General features: G+C 43.7%; 1 protein-coding gene across 50 annotated transcripts in view; it reads left to right on the forward strand.

Annotated features, from left to right (window-relative positions):
• The window catches only part of MAP2 (microtubule associated protein 2), a 221,861-nt gene extending 197,279 nt beyond the window's left edge, over positions 1-24,582 (forward strand). For 37 of the 50 annotated variants that reach the window (XM_064661893.1, XM_064661903.1, XM_064661892.1 and 34 more), the window contains 6 exons: positions 1,340-1,493; positions 3,643-3,986; positions 17,500-17,592; positions 19,088-19,169; positions 19,661-19,773; positions 20,468-24,582. In XM_064661893.1, coding sequence (XP_064517963.1) covers positions 1,340-1,493; positions 3,643-3,986; positions 17,500-17,592; positions 19,088-19,169; positions 19,661-19,773; positions 20,468-20,683 — 1,002 coding nt within the window. In that variant the 3' untranslated portion in view covers positions 20,684-24,582. The remainder of the gene's footprint in view (positions 1-1,339; positions 1,494-3,642; positions 3,987-17,499; positions 17,593-19,087; positions 19,170-19,660; positions 19,774-20,467) is intronic. The other 13 variants (XM_064661914.1, XM_064661920.1, XM_064661938.1 and 10 more) reach the window with 1 other exon arrangement.
• The last annotated feature ends 1,741 nt before the right edge of the window (positions 24,583-26,323 follow it).

Consider the following 26,323-nt stretch of genomic DNA (forward strand, 5'->3'; position numbering starts at 1 on the left):
TACCCACTGAATTTGAGTAATTCTTTGTGAAGCTTACGTGGGATTACTTACATCCAGTGGCAGGAAAACTGATTATCAGGCTACAAGACCTGTACTAGAAAATGGATAAAAACGAAGGAGATTCATCAGAGGAAACAGAAGTGACAAAAGTTAGAACTAGAAAGACATATCTTTCTGTGGATGATATGGATGCTGCTTTATTGACTGCTAAGAAGTTACACCCGTTTTCATGTGAGTAAGTGGTAAAGAACAGCAGGACTGATTTGCCTTCCAAGTTTAAAAAAAAATGTAATTTTCAACCAATTAATATTCTTTGAAATCTAATTAAGTCCCCAGTGTAGGAGGGAACAGTTCTAATGACGAGCAATAAGGGCAGAATCTAAATGCTCTAGGAATCAAATTTAGTCAATGCATAGGACTTTGTTGAAGAAGTTGCAGGATAAGTTTAACAACATGTTTGGCAGTCCATCACACCTTCCCTGTCCTTACATTTCACTTGTGTTTGAAATCTACATTATGCTGATTGACTATCCCCATTTAAAAAGTGTTTTCACTGTTGACTTCCATTTTGTTTGTAATACGGTGCTTGCTGTGTCTTTTACTGATTGGGATCATCATCATTTGTTTTTGGGAGGAATATCTGCTTATGCAAGACTGTCTTTGGCTGCCCATCCCCTAAGTTCAAAAATATTCTAATATACATGTCCATTGCTCTAATGGTAAAGAGAGGTTTACTTTGCCATGGTAAAGAGAAGGTATGCACTGATTTCAAAAAGTAATAATTTTAGTACAGAAGGAAATAAAACACTAGGATTGATAATGCTGCACCAAAAAAAATAAAAGGTGTAGCTAAAAATTTTTCTCCATAAAAAAATTACAAGTTAGTGTTAGTGTTCAAAAATGAAAAAATCACACAACACCCAACAAGCTACCGTGGGGTGTATTCTGGGCACACATAGTGCAGTTACTTTGCAGGTAAACTCACATAGGAATTTCACACTTGAGCTTAAGAGAATTCTTTTACTTTGAACTTGAATTTGCATTAAAAGCAAACCTTTTTAAGAGCCCAGTGTGGAATCCATCCATATTTAGATCCAGGAGTATCCATTTGTGTCTTGGGTAGCTCATAAATGGCTGTCAGGTGTTTCCTTGCAGTAAAGAAGCACCAAGGAGCAAAGCAGAGCATGGAAGGGGACTGGGTCCCCACAGGTTCCTGCGTGAGGAGTAAACTGAGCCCATAGGATGAGGTTTAGCTCTCTGTATATAGACTGAGAGAAATCACAGCCCACAGAGTGAGTTTTAAAAATTAAACCTCCCTTTTCTATTTTACTGCTATCAGGATGGAGTGAGCAAGAGTCCCGAGAAGCGTTCCTCTCTACCGAGACCTTCCTCTATCCTTCCTCCTCGACGAGGTGCATCAGGAGACCGAGACAGAGAGGAGAACTCTCTCTCCCTCACAGCTTCTCTTTCCTCTTCAGTACGACGGACCACCCGTATGTTTTCTTGCATATTAACCTTCTCCTTCTGTTGCGGGTGTCTCCACCATTGTTACATTTGTCACATTGCCATAGCAGGATGTGTGCCTACCTTTGACACTGAGGGGTAGGTCTAGGGTGTGCTGTTGGAAATCAGAGCCCCACAGGCTGGTTTTGTTCAGATACCAAGTGCCTGAAACTGGGGACGGGATGCACCTGCAATGCCCAGAGCCAGGACTGCTGCCCAGACTAGTAGAAGATACCTTTGCAACGAGCACAGAGCTGGGTGCAGTATTTAACATGCAGCATTTACAAACAGCAGCAAGAAGTAATGAGTCAAAACTGAAGAAGGCAACACAGAATATTCTGAGGGATCTTGGAAAAGCGAACGTGATAGTTACAGTCATTAGTTTGCTGTTTCCCAGTAGTTACCTTCCTGTACTCTCATCCTAGGATGAAATCTCTGCTGAGAATTGAATGTTAGCTAGTGGAGTGACTCACTGGCAGGAGCTGGGATAGTGAACCAGCTAGGTCCTTTTATGAGGACCAAAGATACCAGATCACAAGTGAAAAGGAATTACAGGTCAAAGAGAATTTTACCAAAACCCCCAGAATTTTCAGCTAGATTTGCATTCAGCCCAGGCCTCAGAACTCACATGTGGCTTCCTGCTTTCCAATAAGAATTCCTCTGTTTTCTGTCTTTAGAAACCAATTCAACCCTTAAGGGAAGTAGATTATTAAATTCTTCAAAAAAAAGTCCTTTGAAATTCCTGTGTGATGCTCCAAGAGTAAAACAGAGACCCTTTGTAAGCACAGTGCCCCCCAGCTGCCACAGCAGCCCATTCTTCTGACTGAGAGTGAGGGGCTATTGAGTATTTGCCAATGTAGTAAAGGGCTGAGGAAAGAAAAATAAATATACCAAAGCTGCAAGGAGGTGGGGAAAAAAATTAATTCCCCGTCTGTCTCAGTTAGTATAGTGAGAGGCTTTAGGGTTGGTTTGGAAAGAAAAAAAATGTTCAGGGAAACTGGAGCTGAGGGAAGTATGTTCAGTGTATCTAATGAATAGTGTAGAGCAAAGAGTGTCCCCAGACCCCAGGGGCAGCAGTGTGTTAGGTTTGGGCCACTATCATTGCATAAACAGAACAGTTAGAAAATACTTTAAATAAGAATTTGCTTAGTCCCACTGGATGCTTTAGAGAGGCCCAGTGGATGTATAATTCCTGCACATCTTAAGGTGAAATATAACATGCTCCCATTTGGCATTGAGGTTCCCAGGCCTGAGGGGTTGCTCTGGTCCTTCTCTCCCTCAGTATTCTCAGCGAAGCTTTACTTTAAGCAGCACATGGAGATATCTCAGCTTCTGTTTATTTATATTTGAGAGTTAGGAGCAGAGCTGGCTGCAGAAAGCACAACTAAACTGATCCTTCTACTCAGTGAAAAGAACTGGCAATGCCATAAACACTGAATGAAGCTGCTACAAAATGATACAGTTGTTTGGGATTTTTTGACTTGCATGCAGATGTATCTAGAATCTAATTTTATAAAGGTTGCCTCCTGTAATGGCTTTCTTTCACTGCACTAATGAAAACCAGCGACTGAATGTGCAGACATCTGCCTATCCACACAGCAGAGCCATGGCTTGTGCTCAACTGAATGCCCACCCAGGGTTCAGCTGCAGATTACCAGCAGTGGCATGTGACCAGCAGCAGCCAGGCACTCAGAGCCTTTAGTTCCAGGAATACCATCAGAATTTTTCCCACTTTCTCTTTTAATGCCCAAATCCACTGAAATTGGTGACAGCATTCTCACTGGCTAATCAGGTTGTTGATCGGATCAAGTCCCAAAGGTTAGATTCCAAGGGTGCTTCTTATCCTTTCCCCAAAATGGAAGTGTGATGTTGTGCCTCATTTAGCAAGCTTTGCAGGAAGCATAGGTGTTGTGGGAAGCAGCTATGTTACAGAATGGAGAGCTCAGTCACTGTGTGTGGGCAATGGCTCAACCTCTCAAGGCAGGGTAAGTCCTGGCAGGTTGATTAGCAAAGGAAGGCACAGAGACAGACATACAGGCTGCTGTTCTTGCTTGGCACACAGGAACGATCTTGGGAGTACAAAGGGAAGAAGAGATGTATTTCTGTGCCCCTAATGCTGTTTTTCTTTCTTTCATGTAGGATCAGAGCCAATTCGTAGCAGAACAGGAAAAAGTGGAACTTCTACCCCCACTACTCCTGGCTCCACTGCCATCACTCCAGGGACACCACCAAGCTATGCCTCCCGTACCCCAGGCACCCCAGGGACACCCAGCTACTCCAGAACCCCCCACACTCCTGGGACCCCCAAATCTGCAATACTGGTACCTACTGAGAAAAAAGTTGCCATAATTCGCACTCCTCCTAAATCTCCAGCCACTCCAAAGCAGCTACGAGTTATTAACCAGCCTCTACCTGACCTCAAGAATGTCAGGTCCAAAATTGGATCAACGGATAATATCAAATACCAGCCTAAAGGAGGGCAGGTATGGATTCCACTCATTATGTTCATCCACGTGCAGTTAATCTTATGTGTGCAACTCTGGGAGAGGTATGAGATACAAGCCATTTTGAGTCACCTTGCAAAGCTGCTTCTATTGTCCATATACCTTGATTGTTTAGGTAATGTTAAATGGCATGGACAAGGGCAATCTTCAGAAAGCATTTTGTGACCTGAAAACTAACAGTGCCTCATTGAGATCAGCTGAAAAAAATTCAAACAAGAGTTTGCACTCCATGCCATGGATACATTTCAGCCTGAGTCTCTGCAGTTGCTGCTTACTCAGTCTTCCTCAGTACCAGCAAATAAAAGAGACTTGGTTTAATTTAAGCGAGTTGAAAAGCAACCCAGATAGATGTGAGCAGGATCACATAGCACCATTGCTCTTTACTGTGCCATTTTATATGACATGTGCATTGTGTTGAAGTTAAGGAGGGTTGCAGCCTCCAACCTGGTAAATCCACCCCAAGTTAAAGATGGTGGAAGGAGGCAGACTTAACTGTTCTTCTTGCTGCAGGGTTTGAATAAGCAGGAATAGAGCTTAAACTGTATAAACTAGAGGGTGTTTATAAGAAAACTGTACACATAAGAATGTGTAATAAGACAGATCAGGATTTTCTTTTCTCACCTTCTGAAAGAACAAGAATTCTGTGACATCTTGATGTGATTAAAGCTGAAAAAAAGAGGTAATTTCACACCTTGCAGTCGTGCAATGAAGCCCATTGTCCTGAGGATTGCTTTCAGCTAAAGACTGAACATGTGTGTGGTGGCAAAATCCAAGGATCTCAGAATGCTTTGGGTTGGAGGTGACTTTGATGCCAATTTAGCCCCCCAAAAGGCGCAGAGAACTGCTCAGAGACAAGAGTTAGTCTTTAAGCAGCGAGGTATATTTATTAGGCAACGTTGGAGAGCAGCCAGCTCGCGCTGGACAAACTGCTCTGTGTCTCCAGTGAATTTACAGGGTTTTATACCATTTCTACAGGTGATTGCAACATGTTCACATACATATTCATATAATTGCAACATCTAATTAGAATATTCATAATAGGGGGAGTCTAGGTGGAGTCAGGGGCGTAGTCTTCAATTTGGGGAGAATTCAGGAGGGTTGTTCCTGTTTCTTCATCCTCTGGGGGTCGTATTTACTCCTCTTCCTCGGCTGAACTTTTCAACTTTCTTGATTTTGGCAGACTTCATGGTGAATTTTGCAAGATTCTTGGACTCAAGCCCCACTTTGCCCCCTTATCTTACTTAGGTTGGGTGTGTGTGCATTGTTTCAGTGTACAGTACCACCTAATCTCTATCTCTAGGTTCTGGCAGTGCATCTTAGTTAAGTATTGGCAAAGTTCTTTGTGCTCTTGTTTATACTTATATTCCTATATTCTACTTATATTCCTTTATTCTACTTAGTAAACCTATATTCTGACTTATATTCTGATTTTAACTCTCTACCTGCTTTCTAGGCTTTGTCTGGCTTCAACTTTAAAGATCATCTAGTTCCAACTCCCTCCCACGTGGCCTTGAACACTTGAGGAATTGGGCATACACCACTTCTCTGGGTAGCCTGTGCCAGTAGTGCCTCACCACTGTCACCATCAAGAATTTCTTCCTAATATCCAGTCTAATCCTGCCCTCTGTCATTTTGAAGCCATTCCCCCTTATCACTCCATACCCTTGTCCAAACTCCCTCTCCAGCTCTTTTGTTGCCCCTTAAGGCAGTGGAAGGGGCTCTAAGGCCTCCCTGGAGCCTTCTTTTCTCCAGGTTGTTCTCCAGGCTGAACAACCCCAGATCTCTGAGCCTGTCTTTGGTAGCAGAGGTGCTTCAACTCTTGGAGCATCTTCATGGCTCTCCTCTGTACTCATTTCAACAGGTCCATGTTCTTCCTGTGCTGGGAAGAGAGCTGGATGCAGCACTGTAGGTGGGGTCTCACAAGAGCGGAGTAGAGGGGCGGAGTTTCCTCTCTCGACCTGTGGGTCACTCTTCTTTTGAGTCCATGACACAGCTGGTTTCTGGGCTGTGCATGCACACAGCCAGGGCATGTCCAGCTCTCATCCACCAGCATCCCCAAGTCCTTGTTGACAGGGACTCAGACCATTCTCTGCCCAACCTGTATTTGTGCTTGGGATTATCCCGACCCTGGAGCAGCACCTTGAACCTGGCCTTGCTGAAATCCTGTTACTACAGACAGAACTTGCCAAACTTTGGAAAGGGTAGTAAAGATACAGGCTTTTAACTAACCAGAAGCTTTTGGAGACTGAGGGAAGATCAGAGAGGGAGCACCATAAATCTTCCTGAGGTATGATGCTTATACCTTCTTCTGAAGAGTCTGTGCTTGATGCCCTGCCAAGCAGAGCTATAGCCAGAGCTGGAATAGTCTTCCCTCATTTTTGGGCAATGCAGAAGTGCTAACACAGATGGCATTAAAAGCCAAAATCATTGCCCAAGCAATTTGTCTTTCTATTTGGAAGGACTGTTACTCTGGCTTACAGGATGAAGAAATGCATTCTATTAATATTTAAAGATTTCTGAACCCAAATATATAACCTGAAAGAAATCCTGTTTTATTTAGAAACAAAGAGGCTGAATGAGGAAAAAGACTTAGCAACAGCTTACCAACATTTATGCTAAAAATATGGGCAACTGAGTCTTGTGGATGTGTTGATGTATTTTTTGTAAGGAATACCTGTGTATTTCATATTGATTCTGGACAGAACCCTATGACAAAAACACCCGGAACCCTCAGCTCCCTTTCACTTCCCTAGGATTGCTGAGTGAGAGCAGTGGCAATGTGAGTGCTGTATGAAAAGTTCACTTCTCAGGCTCCTCTAGGGACAGGACATCAGGGTGAATAACATGCTCACCATTCAGCTGTCCTGAAAAGGAGACATTCCAGAAGCTGGGTTGCACAGTGTTTCCTATATTGCATGAGTTTGGGAATTCATAGTGGAACTTAGAGAACAGTGAGGTTTGCCTAATGCTGTCTCAAAAAAAATAATAAATTGGATAAAAGTTAACATTGCAGCCCTGTGCCTGCTGCAGGTCTTCCAGAGAAGAACAGGCTTGTCTTTTAAACAGTAAGGTATCTCTTAGGCGTTGATCCTGTTTTCATGGTAAATTAACACATTCAGTGCTTTCCAGGATTTGGACAGTAGCCAGTTACTCATAAAATCAAGAAGATAATGCCTCAGCAAAGGTGGTTCTGCCTGTATTTTGACAGGTGTCAGTGTAATTATTTTGTATGGGAGCTCCTCTCCTGTTTGACATTGTGTAGCAGATGGTCACAGTGCAGGGGCTCCAGGAACACAAGTGCAGACTGAGCTTCTGGATTAGCATTCCTGATAACAGGCCCAGCTGCTGGACATGGGGCCAAAACCAGCACCGTGGTAGTCTGTCCTCCTCCTCCCTGGTACTCTCTCTGGACCGTAACAACTGTACAAGACCAGGGAGCCACAGCGGATTGTATTTCTTTGTTCACACCATGCCTAGACAGCTACATTTCCTTAGCAGTTTTAAAGAATTGCACAGTGTTTGCTCGGCAGTGAAGGATGGCACAGCAGCTGGCACTTCTCTCCTGCAGGCATCACGGGGGATATCTCCTGAGTGGACACAGTGTCTCTGAAGTTAAAGCATTTTTTAGTTCCAGTGGTATGTGGCCACTGAGCCGTGGGTTGGGCAAAGAGAGACCCACTGAGTTTTTCCTTTATGTCTCATTTATGCCATAGTTGCTCAGTCTAGACAAGAGGTTTTAGGATAATTCTTCTCTGGTTTCTGCAGTTGGATTTTATAGGGTCTGTGAGAGGAACACATGAAAGCTAATTTCATTTCCTTGTGTCTGCTTCTTTAACGTCTGGTAGCAAATATTGCCCTGGCTGAAATGAGCTGTTCTTGGCTATCTGCTTTTAGTGTTGATACATGAAAAAAACAAAAAGCTGCTTTATAACCTGGACTGGAATTGCTGATAGCAACAACCACAGGAAAAACAAACAGACAAAAAGCCAGCATATATCTAGACAAGTTAAGTACATAAACATGACATGTAAATCACTAAAGAAATACAGATATGCAGCCCAGAAATGTCATTTGGAGATAGACTATTGTTTTAGCAGAGGCATATCTGAACCTGGCACAAGGGCTTTTCTTAACTTTGAGCTGTCCTAGAGAAAGCTGCACTCTGAAACCTCCAGAGGCTGAGGTGCAGAACTGAAGAAGCAGGGGATTTTTGAATGCTAAATAAATCAAGAATTGCAGTGCTTCAGCCTTGAATTTCATCAAAAGCTCGTTAGACAGACTGATTTTACTTCAGCTCTGACTTGTCAGCCACAGAAACAAAAGGTGAGCAATTGTTCCACCTGACAGGGGTGGGGGGGTTGGCAGTATGAAGCGCATGCTTCTAGGGGAAGAAGCAAGCTAACTCTGCACTGCATTAAGCTCCTACTAGGAATAGATGGCTTGAGATGTGTTTAATTGGTATTCTGCAGTCTGGAGAAATGAGGGCTTCTCTGCTCTGTGATGCAGCCAGTAGGTGGTTGTCTGGTTTTCTCTTCACAGTAGAGTATGGTGAAATGTATAATTCTTGGCAGAGCTCAGAGGCGACTTGCTCATGGGTATGTCTGCTGGGCTTCAGATGGATTTTCACACTGCATCAGCTGTGGAGGAAATGCTGTGCTTTCAAAAGTAACCCATTTGCATCTGTTATTTCTCAGACAGCCCAAGGGAAGCATGGGGGAAGGGGCTGGAAATCCGTTTCAGATGTCAGGACTGGTTGGGGTTCATTTTTTTGGTTCAGATATTTTTCTCTTCTTGAAATTCTGTCTATGAATGGGGTTTGAACCATATTGGAATACAAAATTCCACTAATTGAGTCTTTTCATTATTGACAAGTATTTATAAAGCATCATAGGCCATCAACTGAAGATAAAGCCAACCTAGATTTGTTTTAATTTACTCATAAAATACATATGTAAAATCTTAGCCATGGGCAAGAGCTTCAGTGGATGAGAAGCAGCAGAGCTTTATCAAAATGAATGGAGCTGTACAGAGTATGTCATGCATAACCTTTAAAATATCACTAGCTACAGTGACAGCCAGGAACTCTTTAAGAACTAAGATGAGACATAGAAAAATGAAACACCTGAGCCATGTTGAAGAATTAAGTGTTCCCTGAAGGTTTTTAGGAAGATTAAGAACTTCACCATCTTCTCTGAACTGTAGAGAACAAAGTGCAATTAGTCATGGGTCAAAAAGTTTGAACAACTACCAAACACTGTTCATTAGACCCTATTCAGTAGACCCTTTTCAGAAGCCACAAGAATTCTGGGAAGGAGAACAGGCATCTGCGTAAGATGATAAAACAGACTGGCACGGGGAAGATATCTCGGAGCTGGGCAGAGAGTGTGGTTTGGATGGGCATCTGTTGTAGTCTTTGCACAATTTTTTGTTAGCTTCAAAATCAGTTTGGATGGCAGGAGAGTTTCCCCCCCAAAACCTCCTCACACCCCCATCACCACAATTTACAACCCAGTCTGGAGAGAACAGTAGACTTCTTGCGTGTTCCTTGCCTCAGCAACAGCCTACCAGGATGCAGAGTCTGTGCAGGGACAGTGCTTTCCAGGATTTGGACAGTACCTAGGATTTGGACAGTTCTGGGGCACCAGAACTGAACATGTCCTGGAGAAATGCAACTCAGAACTCAGTAATTTCCTCTTGAGGTGGCATCTTATAAATGCTCCTCATCCTGTTTCGTGTGTCTTTGCGCCACATTATGATCACAGATGACTGCCCAAAAATTAATCTGAGCGTCTAGGTTGCATACTCTTGGTGCACTGGCTGGTGAAGATTGTCCTGAAAGATGGTGGAGAATAAGGCCTAGCAAAAAGTGCAGTCTCAGCTGTTGCTGGGTTCCTTCTCCCATCTCCCTCTGGCATAATCATGTGGGTTTTTTCCAGTCCATTATGATTTTTGAGGCATAGTTGAGCCAAAACCATTTTGGCCCGAGTTAAGAGAATGTCCCTGAGAGGGCCAAGCTTGGTGCCTTCCCCAACCAGAGGCACAGGAGGCAGATGTACAGAGAGGTGTGGACAATATGTAACATGGCTGTTGTTATGGTAGCTAGTGAGAGACTGGGGGGAAATTGTTTCCACACTGTTGGCTGTACTTACTGGAATAAGTTTGTGCATTTGTCAAGTCAGCAATTCAAAATTGTAAAATAAATTTATCTCTGTCAGTCTGGGGTTTTTTTTCCTTTGCACATTCCCAGTTTTGGGGATTTGCAAGACATTTGAAGGAATTTATTCTGGACTGAAAATTAGACACTGATTCATATCTTGTTAATTGCAGATCTACAAATGCCAAGAGAAGTTACGAGTTTCAGGTACACCTTTGAAACTCTGTCACAGCTTATAACCTTAATCTTCAAGTTTTCAAAATTTAGAATTTTGGCTGATAATTGCATATTGGACAGCAATAACATCTTGCAGCTCCTGTGTTCAGACTGCACTCATTTAATGGAAGGTTTGCCTGAGTACAGTCTGTATAGTTAAGCCTTGAATTATTCTGGATAAAAACCTAGATCTTCTTCCTGACTTATATTTTAGAAAAACGAAGCAATCGCTGCCAGGCTTTAGGAGGTTTCAGATCTGACATTCAGTTGGCAACAGCCACAGAGAACATCACTGCTCTGCCTCAACCATCTGTAAAACGTGCATCATGCCCTTGAGGGCAAACTGTGAACCGCAGTCAGGAGGGTCACGAGCAGTCTTGTACAGCTCTGGTCACTAACAAAGCTTCCACTGACTGCAGGAGCCGCAAAGCTGATGCTTCTCCCTCTTTTGAAAGCAGTTAGGAGCAGTGCCCTGATTGCTGCTGGTCAGATGAGGTGTGTTCAGTCTGTCCAGCTAGAACTGAAGGTACCACTTCCTGGACAATTCAGTATCTTTCCACCAACTACATTTGGCATCTTAAGCAACCAGTTTCAACTCTTAGCTGGCTCATCTTAGAAGAGTCAAATCTTAGCCGTGACGTACCATGGATCATTGTTCTCTCATTAATAACAAGGGGAGAAGCTGTATTTTTTTCCTAGAGTAAATGGAAATTACCAGGATATAAATTCCTGTGAAAATCTGAGGCATCCCAGCAGCAAGCTCAGCAAAGGAGGCGTTTTCAGCTGAGCTCTAACTAGTCTAGATTTGAGAAATAAAACGAGGAAGGTTGTTCTTTTGGAAAAAAATGTTCAGGCATAGCGTAATCTGGATCAGAGCTGTTTCATCATATAATAGTGTTACTGTTCTGTCTTGCATAGAAAGGTGAGAAGAAGTTTGTTTTGTTAGATGGGAAAGGGCAGGAAAGAAAAGGATGGAAACCTTGGTTTTTATATTGGAAATTTGGATTTGAACAATAAGAAGAGATGCTAAGGGACATATCTGCTGAGCGTTAGGAAAGCCAGCCTGCACGAAGGATGATTGCAAGATATTTTTGAACTTGAACTGAACAACCTAATTGTCTCCATTAGTCTGAAGTAAAGAAATACCAGACATAGTGACTCAAAACTCATCCCTTCTCAAAGATAAGGAAACTGATTTGAAAGCCGTGCTACCTAATGCTCAGCAGTTGATATTTGAAGCTATTAGTACTCTTTCCATGAGTAGGGACTGTTGTGTCTAAAATTGAAGTATCAAACTCTGTAGTTTAGCAAAATCTGATGTTTGTTTGTTTATAATTGTTGAAGGGAATACTAAACCAAGGATCCTCTGTTTTAGCTGAATTAATCTTCTTTTATTTGGTGTGCGGGAATCTTCAGTAATTTTTACCATTCTTTTTATCAGCTCCCCAGCCTTAGTGAGGAGTGAGATTGTTTATTGACTGTAAACTCTTTGGCATGGAAAATGGTCATTTCACTTTATACTTCTCAGCATAATTATGCAAAAGCTTTCAGTGTTTCTCTACAGGCCTTTTCTCCCTTTATTGGTAGGGATGATACATGTAATGTACAGTACATTATTTTGCCTGTGCTATGTCCAGCACAGCCTTTTATTTTGAATTTCAGTAGCCTATGGGCTGGCAGCCTCACTGGGGTGTGTATCCACAAATTCCAGGAGTGCAAAGGCTGGAAATGGTCACGAGCTCTGTCTATAGGTGTGGAAAGTCTGAGGCACAGTCTTCCTCTTCAAGGACTTTGCTCGGCCAATTAAATACTCTTCCCCTCCCTTTTCTCTACCTGTAGCCTCTGCCAGGAGTATGAAGACTGTAGTATCATCTGTCCTTGGCAGCTTATAGATTTGGAAGCACTTGGAACTGCCTCTTGATTCTAATCAGGCTTTAACCCTAACTTCGCTTGCTGTGCGAGACAAATTCTTGTCTCAATCAATCCTTGTGTTAACAGGAGACCAAACACTGAAATAATGTCTAGTTCCTGGGATACAGCTCTGTCAAATTGCTGTGGTAAATAGAAGGAACCTGCCCTTTTTGATAAGTTGCTAGGAGTCTGGGAGCTTTTTGCAGTGTCACAGCTCGACAGCATGTTCAAACAACAAGTGGAGTCAAGCTAGAGTATTTTTAAATGCTTTAGGCAGAGTGTTTGTGGTAGAGCTTCTCAGAGGCCCTAATTGCAAGGCAGGGAGAACATAAATCATCAGCTTCTTGGAAATTATATTTAGAGCCTGTAATTTCATCAGCATCACAATTTTAGTTCTTCAAATATCTCTGTTTTGGTGTGTACCAATGTAGTATGCCATAGAAGGGAAGCTGTTTATGGATTCTCTGCTCGGATTCCAATAAGTTAGGGGCTTTTCCTTTTGCTGTGAAAAGCAGCTGAACTGAGTGATTCTAGGCAGCAATGGAACATAATTCTTTCTCTTGCATAAGCAGCTTTTAGTCATTGATGTTGTCTTTAGCAGTGAGGCACAACTGAAATAAATACTCTATGGCATTTCTCTGCCTTCCCCTCAGTGTTTCTACAAATTTCTGCTCATTGTGAACCCAGTAGTGCAGTACTGAGAGAGGAGGACCTTGAGCAGGCCCTTGGACTGTCAACTGTTGTATATAGAGACTTTGAACTCCAAATTCACTTTCTGTTAACAGGGGACATATATCTAACTGCGAGATTCACAGTATTGCCAACCTGTCGTCTTCTTCTCAGGCCAGCCACCTTAACCCAGAAGCATCCTCTCTGGTCTAGTGTAGATGTTGCCCTTGGACCACAGCCCCTGGCTATTATGATTGCCAGCCAGGGCCACTGTATACAGGAAACCAATTAGTTTACCCTGCTGAGTGCAGAGCAAGATATGCCTCATTTAGAGAAACACTTGGTTTCCTCGCAGGCTACCCATAAATGCCCTGCCTTGCCCAGAGCTCTGAGAAGCAGCGTGCAAGCAGCACAGGAGGTGTTGGAACACAGTGTCTCGGTCCTGCTGGGGGCTCTCTAGAAGCAGTGTGGGTCAGTGAGGCAATACTGGTTGCACACTGGCACATAGTCTGCCCTGGGCTTCAGTTCTGGACCATTGTTGTGGAGTCATCAGAGGACAGAGTAGGGGGAAGGTCTGTCACACTGTCAGGGCTCCACACAGAAGCCAGTTTTCTCTTGAGCAATATGGTCTTGTAGAATAAACACAGAGTTGCCTGTAAGGCTTTATTTTTCCACTGTGGTTTAATTTCATGCATTTATGACATGCTGAGGAACCTCATCTTGGTCTTGATCAAAATACTGACTTCCAGGCCGTGTCCAGCATACCTGTGCAAACCAGGATCAGATCAGAAGAGAATGTACCCATTTCAGACTAGCAGGTCAGAACAAGAGTTATTGTCAGGACATTATCTTGTTGGGATGTGAATGGAAAGCAGTCCTGTTTCTGCCAAAGACTAAAATGTTCCCTTTCCTGAATGAGAGCATGAGCAGGCTTGATCTGTCATTTAACTTGCAGTAAAATTGAAGTGCCTATATGTATATCCCTACCACACCTCCACCCTCACACAAGATGTACATAACATTCAGAACATGGAGACCTTCCCGGTGACTCGTGTTGATTGTGTTGTCTCTGTTGCAGGCAGCTGCATCATGTGCCTTTCATCAAGTGCCATCATAAAAGTTCCCCATTTTCTTGTTGTAGCTCTGTTCCCTTGGGAGGGCAGTTCCAGAGTCTCCCTGCTCTGATAGTTACAAATTTCCCTCCAGATTCCAGCTTAAAATAATTCACAGTCAGTTTACATTCTTTGTTTGCAAGCCAAAGTTTTTCTTTCGCCTAAAGAGTTCCTGTCCTTCCCTGGTACTCTCCCTCTTCTGTTTACAGTCAGATTTCTCAAAGGAAACAAAACTTCTGCAGTCACACTGGCTGGCAGTGTCAGCCCTCCTCAGCAGCTTTGGAACTTGATGGCCAATTTGAACCAGTGCTGGCAAGGGATCAGTGGTGAGAAACACAGGCAGTCTCTCCATGCTGAGTGATAGTTGTTGACTGGGTACAAAGTGGAAATTCAGCATAACACTGTCACTGGGGTAAAGGCAGTGATAACTCAGCCCTTCTCCACAGAGACAAACAGTTGGCTGGTTGTGTATTAGCTTCTGTTTGCCCAGTCAGGCAGACCTGGGAGAAAGCTTGGGAGATACTGCTGGCAAGAGGGGATAGGCCTTGCTGAATTATATAGGATTGAGGAATTAAGCAGTTTAAAAGCCTAATCTACAGGAAGCAAGGCTCTATTCATTTGTAGAACACTTAGAGGGCAGTCATTATTTAAATATGTGCAGGAATAATGATATATTCCAGGAAAGGGAGAAACAGATCATCAGGGAAAACCTGGATCAATGCAGTTCCCCCTTGTGCCAGATGACCAGCACAACACATCCACGTCACTCAGCTCACTTCAGCCCTCAGCATAGGACATAAATGATACACAGGTCTCCTGCTTGCCCCGCTGCACAGGGGTATGTTTCACCCACTGAGAGGATAATTGCCACGATTTGTCCTTCATATATCTGCTAGCCAGGTCCATGGGCCACGAGACTCATAAACTGTCAGACTCCTGGGTGCAAATCAACCTTTAGGCACTTGATCAAAGACACCCTCTCAACTTTTCACCTTGCTTTGGTTCCATTTTAAGCTACAGGCCCCCAGTCCACAGTGCTGAGGTCTTGTCGTGACCCTAAGTCAGCATTTTCAAAGCAAATGCATCCCTGTGGCCATGGCTAAGAGGTGCTGCTGATCCATCGCTGAAAGAGATGTGCTCAGAAAGTGCTGGGAATGCTCTCTGTTTTGGCCAGTTGTGTCTGGCCTGAAGCTCTCTGGGAGCCAGATCTGACTGCACATCAGATGTGTGTTTCTGTCACTGATGTGACATCTGTCTTGTATAGTGGTGGGATACATTTTTAAACAGTATATTGAGAAAAAGCACAGGCATAAAACTCCAAAGGCATTTGCTTTCATGTTTCACTGTACATTGGTTTACTTGAATGGATTTAGCAAATGAGAGGGAGAAAGACATAAGTCAGTTTGCCTCCTGAAAGAGACCTACCAGTTGTGGTGTTTGCTGAGCAGACCATCACGAGTTAAAGCAAGTTTTTGCTTTAAACTAAAAAGTTTAGGTTAAAAAAAACCTTAACATCCTAATGGTTTGATTTAGTGGTTATGTTGTATGTACGAAGGGGGACTCATGAAAGAGCTTGCTGTGAAGAAGTTCTTCACATTAGCTGCAGAGTGTGACCCTCTGAACATTTCATCTCAGGAGTATACTGAGCTTTAGTCAAAGGTGTACTCTAGGTGCTCAGCACCAGAGGATTCAACTTGCTATCTAAATGTACCATTATCCCCACTGCAGGGGCCGAAAGCTGCAAAATCCAATATCCCTGTAAGGGAGAAAATAGTCTTTCCCCGGTTTGGAGAGGTGAGGCACAGAGGGGGGTGACTTGCCTCAGATTTATCAGGGAACCTGGGGAAGTTCAGGGACATGAAGCCAGGAAGCAGAAACTGCACAGGGTTCTGCTTCCTCCCACTGACTGCTTTGGCTGTTTTGCACCTGCTTGTGTTCCTGGAGCAGTGAGAAGAAGCTGCAATAAGGAACCCTAGTGTGCCTGTCCCTCTCTGTTACCTCAGTAGTGGTTGGTCACTGTAGGTTTACCTACCTGCAGGTTTACCTGCAGCCAGCAGGAGTGTGCTAAGTAGTATGTCAGTGAAGGCTCCACAAGTGCCATTTAACAAAATGAAGACATAGTGACCCAAATTCTATGGCTTTCTGTACAGGAAAGAGTCTAAATTCATATTGAATATTAATACTTAAAGATAAAATCCAGTGTAACATTTGAGTAAAGATTTCACGTTTAACCCAGAGAAATAATATGCTGCATGGGTGGCACTCTGGTGCAAAAAAGGTAGGGGCAGCCTTGGCCAGAAACACCTTCTCAGACACCTAAAACCCGTAATACTGGTGAGCACAAACCCCTGCCCTTGCTCAGAAATAAATCTGAAAGTGGTGTCAGTCAGGTGTGCAGCCAGTTGTCTCTGCCAACTAGTAACTGCTCATCATTCCCAGGGAGTACAGTCATTGGTGGCACCTGAGTTCCATGAGATGGAGGAACTGCTTTGCCATGGGGTCAAGCATGGGACATCATGGCCTGCCCTTCACAGAGTTGACCTCCAGGCACTGTCATATGCCTGCAGTGCATTTGTGGCTAAGGCAGCATATTAAAAATGTGGGCTTCTGGCATGTGTAAGGGAGGCTGGCACCATCAAGGGAAAAGCAAGGACCTAATCCTGTTACGTGAAGAGACAAAGAGCACAGGGGAGAAGCACAGTGCTCCTAACACTGCAAAGTTGTTGTGCCCAACTCTATGGCCAGCACCAGAAATCAAGAAGCAGGGATTGCAGCTGTAGGTTTCCTGATGATGTTGTTTTCTGCATTGCCCTTTAGTATATGATGGTAAAGAGAGAGCAGTAGAGAGCTCTGACTTCAGTTTAATTAATTTTGTTGATCCCCTTTCACAGAACATTCTGAGGTCTGTTATATGAATGTAGCTGCTGTTATGGCTATATGGCAGAAGGAGGGTGGAAATACCTCAGGATTTAAACCCATGGCTGAGCTGGCTGGATCTTGGATTTCTGCATCAAATGCTGAGTGTGGGGACAAGGGTTTCTAGCTTCTCCATATGGCCAGTTGAGCAGCAACATTGAATATCACTCAATAGAGCCTAGGACATGCTGTCCTAGGACTGTGCCCAGTCCAGGCAAGCAAGAAGTTCTTTAAACTTTTCAGGGAAAAGCCACCTCTCATATGTCCCAGAATAAAAATTCTCCCATTCGTATTTCACCACCACTTTGTGAGGCATAAAAAGAGCAGCGTAGTGTATTTAGAGATGCTCTGAGAACATACTAAGAATAGAGGTTGTCAAAGTGTACTTTCTCATGTTTCAATACAAGTGTCAGACGGAGTCACAGGAGGAAGCAAAATGACCCTGGCTCCCTCGTCCTGCGCCCCAATTGAGTGTGTGTGTGGTATATAGTAAGTTACTTCCAATTCCTTTTAGGTTAGAATTTTAAACAAGAAGATCGATTTTAGCGATATTCAGTCCCGGTGTGGTTCCAGAGATAACATCAAACATTCTGCAGGGGGAGGAAATGTAAGTAGTATGGACACTCTCTCCGCAGCCAGTGGTGGTCGCAACAGCCAGACCCCTCTGTTTCCCTTCCTCTGAGCACTATTTTCCTTCTCTCTGCTGTTTCACATGTGAGTCTGGTCAGTCATGTGAGCCTTGGGTATCAGTGGTGGCCTCCTGATCTTTCTCTGCAGAGCACAACACATTTCCAGAATATGGACAGGGAGGGGAAGTCAGAAAATAAGGGTTATCCTCAAATGCCCAAGGGTGCTGACAGTGAAAGTGCAGTGTGAGCCAAATGTTCAGTGCCTTTCATGGGAGCAGCCCAAGAAAGTAATTTCCAGAGAGTGCAGCTCTCAGTGAGACTCCAGCCTCTGTGTTTGGCTTCCTCAGCTAACTCTTCAGTTAAGTGCATTCAGCAGAGGGGAAGAAGAAAAATAAGGACAAAGAGAGGGGGTGTGACCAGCTAGCGTACTCAGTGCTCACGCCACAGCATTATTCCAGTGTAACAAACTGAGGTTGCTTGGGGTTTGACCAGACACCCCTTGATTCTAGCAGGCACACTGGAATAGCTTAAGGTGGCTACAACCATCCTGCTGGAAATGATCTCCCCTCAGATGGAAGAGCTGATGGTGTGGGCACATCTGATCCAAACACGTTCAGTACAGCCACCAGTGCTGGCTTAAGTCATTGCCAGTGTTGTGAGCAAACCGGTGGTATTGCAGCCATCCTGCAGCTCCTGCTCTGGCCTGGAGGGGCTGCGACTTCTTGAGGCCTGCCAGCACAGTTGCTGTGGCTGTGGGCCACCTCTGGGAGCTGTCTGGGAGTGCAGCGAGGCAGGAGTGTTGCTCTGTGGCTGTTCCCAAGCTGGGCTCAGTGCAGCCGTGGCGAGGCAGCCGGCAGCAGTGCATGGAGCACCGGGAGGAGGGAGGGTGCAGGTGCCACTGCCTGGCCGAGCAGAGCAGTGCCACTGCTCTCGGATGAGCACCGAGCCAGTGCTGAACACCAGCCTGCTCAGGTACAGCTGCAGGAGGCACATGTGTACCTTCATCAGGCTTCCCAGAGTGCATTGACAGGAAATGCATAACGTATTTAGCTGCAGAAAAATATGAAACAGATGGTGGAGATAAAAACAGTCACCAAAATATCCTGGTTGCCAGGATGCACGTTCAAGAGCAGAAGCAAATGGGATGGGCCTTGCTGCGTGCAGGGCTTTGGAGCACCCACCCTGAGAGGAGTTGGCTCAGAAACATTTTATAAAGAACTCACAAGCTGATCTGCTTTATCCTTCTCTTCATTTTGCTAATAGTAGAGCTTAACCCAGCTGTCATCTCCCTAGGTGTGAGGGAAGCTTGCTGTATTAATCCAGGTGTTTCCTCCTTGGTGGCATGATCTGTTTTCTACTAATCATTTCTCCTTTTCCAGTGGTTTGTAGAGGCTTGGGCTCCTTCTCTGCAGGGCTTGGCTTTTTATTATTTTATTCATTTCTGTAATTTGTGCATTTGTGCACTTTTGACAGGTACAAATTGTAACCAAGAAGATTGACTTGAGTCATGTGACTTCCAAGTGTGGCTCACTCAAGAATATTCATCACAAGCCAGGTATTGTAGGAATTTCTGGGTTACGGGACAAAGGGAAAGACCTAATCCTGTTATGCAAAGGAGAAGTCATGGATGATACCACTTTCTTTTACAGTCCAAGAAAAAGTAAATACACTTTGGTAATAAAAATACACGTAACTACTTAACTAAATATATAAAGACATATAGTTATAGAACCAGAGAGGTGTTAAAAAGTAATGCCAAAGGATGCTGCTTTGGCATAATATTGAATACAGACTGAAGTCAGCAAAATACTTAAGCATGTACTTAAATCCCATGGAAATCAGTGGGGCTGCAGTACATGCTTACAATTTGAATGTATGTTGAAGGTTTTATATTTGACTGAACATGGAGAGCGTTATTCTGTGCTTCTCCAAAACCATTAGATCTCAACTAAAAGGGAAGTAACGTGAGTGCACCCATGTGCTTCAAGTCACACTTTCTCCCACACCATTGCAGCCTCTTAATCTGTATTTCCTTTTCCATTGTAGGAGGTGGGCGTGTGAAAATTGAGAGTGTGAAACTGGATTTCAAAGAAAAAGCTCAGGCTAAAGTTGGTTCACTGGAAAATGCCCACCACGTACCTGGTGGTGGTAACGTCAAGGTAAGGGAACAGCCATCAGAGAAAACGCCTCCACTGTGCCCCTGGCCTGGTGAAATCAGAGCTGTGAATTCAGCCATGGCTCTGAATCAAGTAGGAAGCATCTGTCTGTCCTCCTTCAAGCACACTCACATGCCAGTTTGTTCCCTTTGAAATTTGGAATGAACAATCTCGCATCCACATCTAAGCTGACAGTGAGTCTAAAGTCCTGTGGTTTGTGCACTGGCTTTCCCCCTAAAGATAGTCCTTGCTTGGGACCGTTGGACAGCATAGGTATGATCTGAGATTGGGACTGCTTTGTGAAACAGGAGGAAAATATCTTGAAAGTAAGATCACTCCCACAAGCATTGGAAAATACAAATTTTGGAAACAAATCATAGTTTTGTTTTCAAAAGAAATGTTTTTCATAAACATATAATGTTAATGAAATTCACAGCTAGGGACAGTGGTACTGCTCATTAAAGTGTCCATCAGAGACAGAAATGGTAAGAGAGTGTAACAGTAAGTCAGTATCTATTAAACAAGGTGAAAAAACAATCAGTTGGAATTATTCAAAGGAATAATCCTTCGAATAACTCAAAGCTTCAATCCTTCTAAGAGTTTTTAAAAGTAAACAAAATGATGCCCAAGTGATGATCTATAACAAGATAATTTGGTGAATATATAATGTGTGACATTCTTTATTTTCCTGGAGCAGATTGACAGCCAGAAGCTAAACTTCAGAGAGCACGCTAAAGCCCGTGTCGACCACGGGGCTGAGATTATCACACAGTCACCAGGCAGGTCCAGCGTGGCTTCTCCACGTAGACTCAGCAATGTCTCGTCCTCTGGAAGCATCAACCTGCTTGAGTCACCCCAGCTTGCTACCCTCGCTGAAGATGTCACGGCAGCCCTTGCCAAGCAGGGCTTATGAATTTGCTCATTTCACGTTGTATGAAGTAATAATATTTAGGCATGAGCTCTTGGCAGGAATGGGCTCAGAGCAGGCGTTACATTCATTCTTTACCATGTCTAAAGCTAAGTCACATCCCAAGACTTGTAGTTACCATACAGTTAAAAAAAAAAAAAAAACAGAAAAAAAATATTTCCATAGATGCAGAAATTGGCCTGACCTCCATTTACAACAGGAAGACACTGGCTTTATATGGGTATACAAAAGCAGTATGTTACATTGGACAATTATTGTTGCTCTGCTCTGTCTTGCATGGAGTACTGTACTATGATAAAATGCATTTTTACCTTTCATGTGCCTGAAGGCCATCCACCTCTATCTGAAGAGCCTTGTTGATATCCCAAGTTGCTCATTTCACAGTTCTGTTGATAGATGGGGAAATAAAAAAGTTGCCCATTTTAAGTTATTAAGGGTTAAATTAACAGTCTGCTTACCAGAAGGAAGGGCATATAGAGAAATTCAAGTTTAATTAAAAAAAATGTGTTATTTTGTATAAATGAGTAGAACAAAAGTTGAATTAAGTTATTAACATTTTCTTGGACCTGGTTAATTATGTCAGTGTATAGCTGAAAAGCCAATAAATTATTTAACTAATAACTAAAAATAGTAGCTGAAAACATTTAAATTGTGCTTTGGGGAAGTGACGTAAAAAAGCTGCTGAAAGCAAGCACTTCCACCCCAACAGACTTGTGTCTGATTAGAAAAGTTGGTTAAGCGGCTAGATTTGTGTGCACACCACTGGTTTCACATTCTTTCCGTCTGTTTGATACAGTATTATAGATATATATATTTCTCTGTGGCCATTTGTGATATGCCCTCCTCATATACTTGAATATTCTACTTCTTTATTCACAGTATCTGTGTCTCTTGCACCCTTTGGTGTTGCAATTTTAGGTATGTAAAAGTAGATGTTAGCAGGGTTTTTTTTTCCCTATTCATAAGAATACATTTAAAAAAGATGAAAATTTTAGCATGAAGTTGCTTTCTGTAACAACTAAAAGCTGTGACCCTGTTTTAGTGCCAGATGCAAGTCTCTTCTGTGATGCTAGAAAAAGGATTCCTTCCCTCTCCCCTTCCCTTCCTTTCTTCACAAAGGAATGATTTTTGTGGGGTCCAGACATTTGTAAAAGGGTCTCCAAAGATGGCTGAGTTTGGACTCCGGCTTTTTTTAAAATCCACAATAGTTTGGTTCAAGCTTTTTTTTTATTTCTTTCTTTCCTTTTTTTTTTTTAAACTCCCATAGTAACAGTGAATGTTAGATTTATGTTTTTTTTCTTTTGCTAAAGTTGAAACACAGAAAAAAAGATGTTGTTTCCACTCCTTTAGTGATGTTTCACGTGACTACTCAGGCACTCAGACAACAGTGATAAACATAGCAGAGGTGCCTGTAAATTACAGTGTATGAATAAATAAAAATGAGCTCCCTAGACTGGGTTGCCATAGCGGTTCATCAGTAAACAGGGCTTCTTAAAATCTGAGCAAAGTGAGATTGTGTTGGCTATAAAAAAGTGTAAGAAAAAGTGTGCCTAAAAGATAAAAGGCAGAGATAACGTAACCAACCGATCTAGAGGAGTTACCTGAGAGAACTCCAGCACTAAGGGAACACTGAAGGTGACACGGAGGTGATCCTCATCAGCAGATAATCACCTGCTGATGCTCTGTGTACACAGATATTATGAAATGACCAGTTCACATTATCGCAGATTGTTTGAACTTTTCCTTTTGAAACCTCTTAACTGAACTTTGCACTGTCAGTTGAGCTATACTTGATACATGTATTAGGTTAATGTTGTGTGTTGGAAGCTTTTGATCTATTCTTTTTCCTTCTTAATTTGTGTGTGTGTGTGTGTGTGTTGGGGTTTGGTCTGAAAAGACTCATAGGGAAGATTTTTATGTCTGTGGAAAAGGATTCTAATAATTAATAATACAGGATTCCCCATCAATAAATTCTGGTAGTAATACACAGTTACTGGACAGTAAATATTCAGTGGACCAAAAGGGGATTTTGGCTAAGCTGCCACAGCAGTACAAATACAAAACAGAGTGGTTGCATCTCTCAAACTTCTGCTGAATATGAACTTCTGACAGCCCCCCACATGGCATTTCAGCTCTGCAAAAAGCTTTTTCACACCAATACTGTTTGTAAGTACCTAATACTGTTTGTAAGTCGGTTGTTTCATATGAAGGACAGTGAGTTTAGAACCATGCAAAGTGCAACTGGAGGATTCTGATTTCTGCCTTGTATTTGTTATACTTTTGCTTAAACTAATCAATAATTCACATGGAAACAGTGTCAAGTTAAGGTGCATTAAAAGCCTCTTCCCATTTTTTCAGAAAATAAGAGAAAGGAAAACCAACAGTATTTATATTGCTCTGATCATACTATCAGTATGAATTGGCCTTGCAGTGGTTTTTTTCTATGCCTTTTGCCAGCGTGGGAGAGAAACTATGGTACTACTGAATCCTCTGCTCTCTGAAGCTGAGCACCAGCTCATGAGAACAGTGATAGCCCGAGACTCCAGTTTTTTATTCTGCTTTTAAAATCAACATACTCTAGAAAATTAAGCTTAGTTAAACCACCTATGAGTCCAAAGTTAGAGTGGTGTAACACACTGAGTCATTTATTTCATGCATTAAAATGAGCTTTCTTGTCTTGATTTAAGCAAAGATGTTTGTTATCATCATCATTCTTCCATAGAAAGAATCCTAGAATGCTGTGGAGTTAGATGAAAAGAAATCAAGAGTTTTGTGCTGTTAAATGATAAAAAACCAAGTTATGTTACATAACTCTAGATGTTCACTGGAAAAGCTCATATTAATCTTAACTTTCTCAAGAAGAGTGTTCGTTTTAAAAACAACAGTTTGTAAATAACGTAATGCCCACTAAAGAAGATAGAGCCAGCTTCCTGGAAACTGCATCTGTTGTGTTTCTTTTCCACAGGCATGTTGAGCCAGCAGGTTTGTTGGGCGCCTGAGACCCAACTCTGTAACAAAGCAGAAATAATCCAGACAGAAGGAATGATGAAACCTTGTTTTGGTAGCTAGGGGAGCGCCCCAAATTTAATAATGGGTCAAGTTGTAGCAACAAAAGGCAGAGTGCTTCTTCCTCATTTGCAGAGTTCTATGTAACCACAAGCTGAAAGAATTAAAAGTTGAGCAAACATCTGTCCAGCAACAGTAAAGGAAAAACTAATCCTGATGAGGGAAATTGTGAGCCCACAAGGGCAATGTACAGCAGTAAATGGAATTATCCATTCAATGCTCTGCTAAAGTACAGTGGTAACCTCATCGTGGCTGCTCACACATCTAAGTTTGCCTAAATACATGACCCAGAGGGAGTCTAAAGGCATCCTGTGTGGACTGCCACATGTGAGCACTTTTTTCCATGCTGGATCAAATACTGTTTGAAACCCAAGTACACATGACCCTTCAAAGGCAAATGCCTTGAAGAGTAGATCACATTTGCTATGAAAATTGATGCTGGTAGGTTTTTAGCCTAGGTGTCTGTCTACTAACTCACTAGTCAGATTGCTAAAGCAACTCCCTCTGCAACTCCAGCAATTCCCACTGCAGGAAGGTAAATTAGTTTCACACTTGGAAAAGTCGAGCGTATAAAAGCCACTTCAACTTTAGCAAAGAGAAAAAGCCAACAGATAAACATGCTGTATGCTGGGATGTCAAGGAATATGGTCTGCTGTTACAAACCTGTGTTTTTTCTGATAACTCTAGAGCCTGTTACCATAAAAGAGGCATTTCTTGAATGGCTGGTGGTAGGTAGTTCATGTTTTTCAATCCAATTTGCAATTGTATTTGTTGCTGTATAGTGATTGTTTTGCAAAATAAAATCGCTTGTCATCTAATTGCATATGTGGGTTTCCTCTGTTTGTGATATAGCTCCTCCAGCATCCAGCTGTGCCCTGAGGAGAGAGGTACCATGCACCTGCTGGTACTGCAGTCAGTCTGGCCAGGAACAGGCACAGCAGATCCAGTCATATTTCTCAGCTAATCCCTGTTACTTTTAGCCGGAAGAATCAGTTTTTATGGCTGGCGTCCAGTTCTGCGGGGCAGTATCTCCCTGCTGTGCGCGTGTTCCTTCATGGAAAGGGTAATTGTACATTGGAATGGGCTGCCCAGGGAGGTGGTGGAGTAACTGTCCCCGGGGGTGTTTAAGGAAAGACTGGATGTGGCACTGGTGACATGGTCTGGATGACATGGCTACCTTGGACTCGATGATCTCACAGGTCCTTTCCAACCAAACTGATTCAGTGAGTACATATCCCTCACGCTGGGGTCCTGGCCGGGGGTGAGGTGTGGCATCACCCTGCACTGAGCAGTGGAGCTCTCCAGGCATGGAGGGCACACGAGGGAGGAGGTCCCACTCCCAGTGCACGGCGTGCCCTCAGCTCCGAGGGGAGTGTGCCACACACCCCAGCCCCGCGGTGAGCCCCGCGGTGAGCCCCGCTGTGAGGGCCCTCAGCGCCCAGCCCTGTGACACAGCCCCAGCCCCGAGGGGAAATGGCCACCCCGGGCTGTAAATAGGGCGGGGCTGTGCCTGTCCCCCCCCTCATGAGGTCCGGGCAGGCGGATGGGCGGGGTCGGGTTTAGATTCCTGCAGCTGGGGGCTGCCTGAGGTCGATGGGAGCTGCCTGGGGGCCATGGGAGCTGCCTGAGGGCCATGGGAGCTGCCTGAGGGCCATGGGAGCTGCCTGAGGGCCATGGGAGCTGCCTGAGGGCCATGGGAGCTGCCTGAGGGCCATGGGAGCTGCCTGAGGGCCATGGGAGCCTGTGGACCGAAGGTAATGGGAGTTGTGAGGGGGAATGAGCTCTTGAGGCCATGCGGAAAACTAATGGGGAAACGGCGTGGAGTTGGAGGGATGCTTGGAGCAGTTTTTTGTCTGGATGCCTGGTGGGTACTCACTCAGCCCCTGCCGAGCTCGGGTCGGGGAGTCAACGGCTCTGAGCTGCGGGTGGAAGGGAGAAATCATGGAGTGATTTGGGAGGGACCTTAAAGCTCATCTCGTTCCAGCCCCTGCCATGGGCAGGGACACCTTCTGCTAGATAAGGTTGCTCCGAGCCCCGTCCAGCCTGGCCTTGAACACTTCCAGGGATGGGACATCCACATATTCTTTGGGCTACATACTTCTCTGACAGCACTGCTATATGCAACATAATACTGAGAGTACTGCTATAGTGCTACTGAGAATACTGCTATATAAAATATACTGCTGTATAAAACACACTGAGAGTAATGCTATAGTACTACCGAGTATCTTATTAGCAGTGTGTAGTAGGTGATGTATTTTATCATTTGATAGCAGATTGTGATGCTGGAGCATTGAGGTGAGTACCATTTGTGAATAAAATCTTGAATAACTACTTGTTATTGAACGTGAGGGAGGCCCAGGACTCCTGCTTCAATATTTGCTGTATGTACAGAGCATCTGTCCATCCTGTGCCTGTCACAGCTCAAGGGGTATTCCTTGCATTGTATAGGAACAGGGACATGGATCAGATCAGACGGGCAGGCAGAAGGCCTTCCACCTAGAGATATGTGGCTGTGCAGAAGTCTCAGTTGCTGGAGTAAAAGACTGTGTGGCCCTG

This window comes from Pseudopipra pipra, chromosome 7, assembly GCF_036250125.1.
Source record: "Pseudopipra pipra isolate bDixPip1 chromosome 7, bDixPip1.hap1, whole genome shotgun sequence".
Lineage (NCBI taxonomy): Eukaryota > Metazoa > Chordata > Aves > Passeriformes > Pipridae > Pseudopipra > Pseudopipra pipra.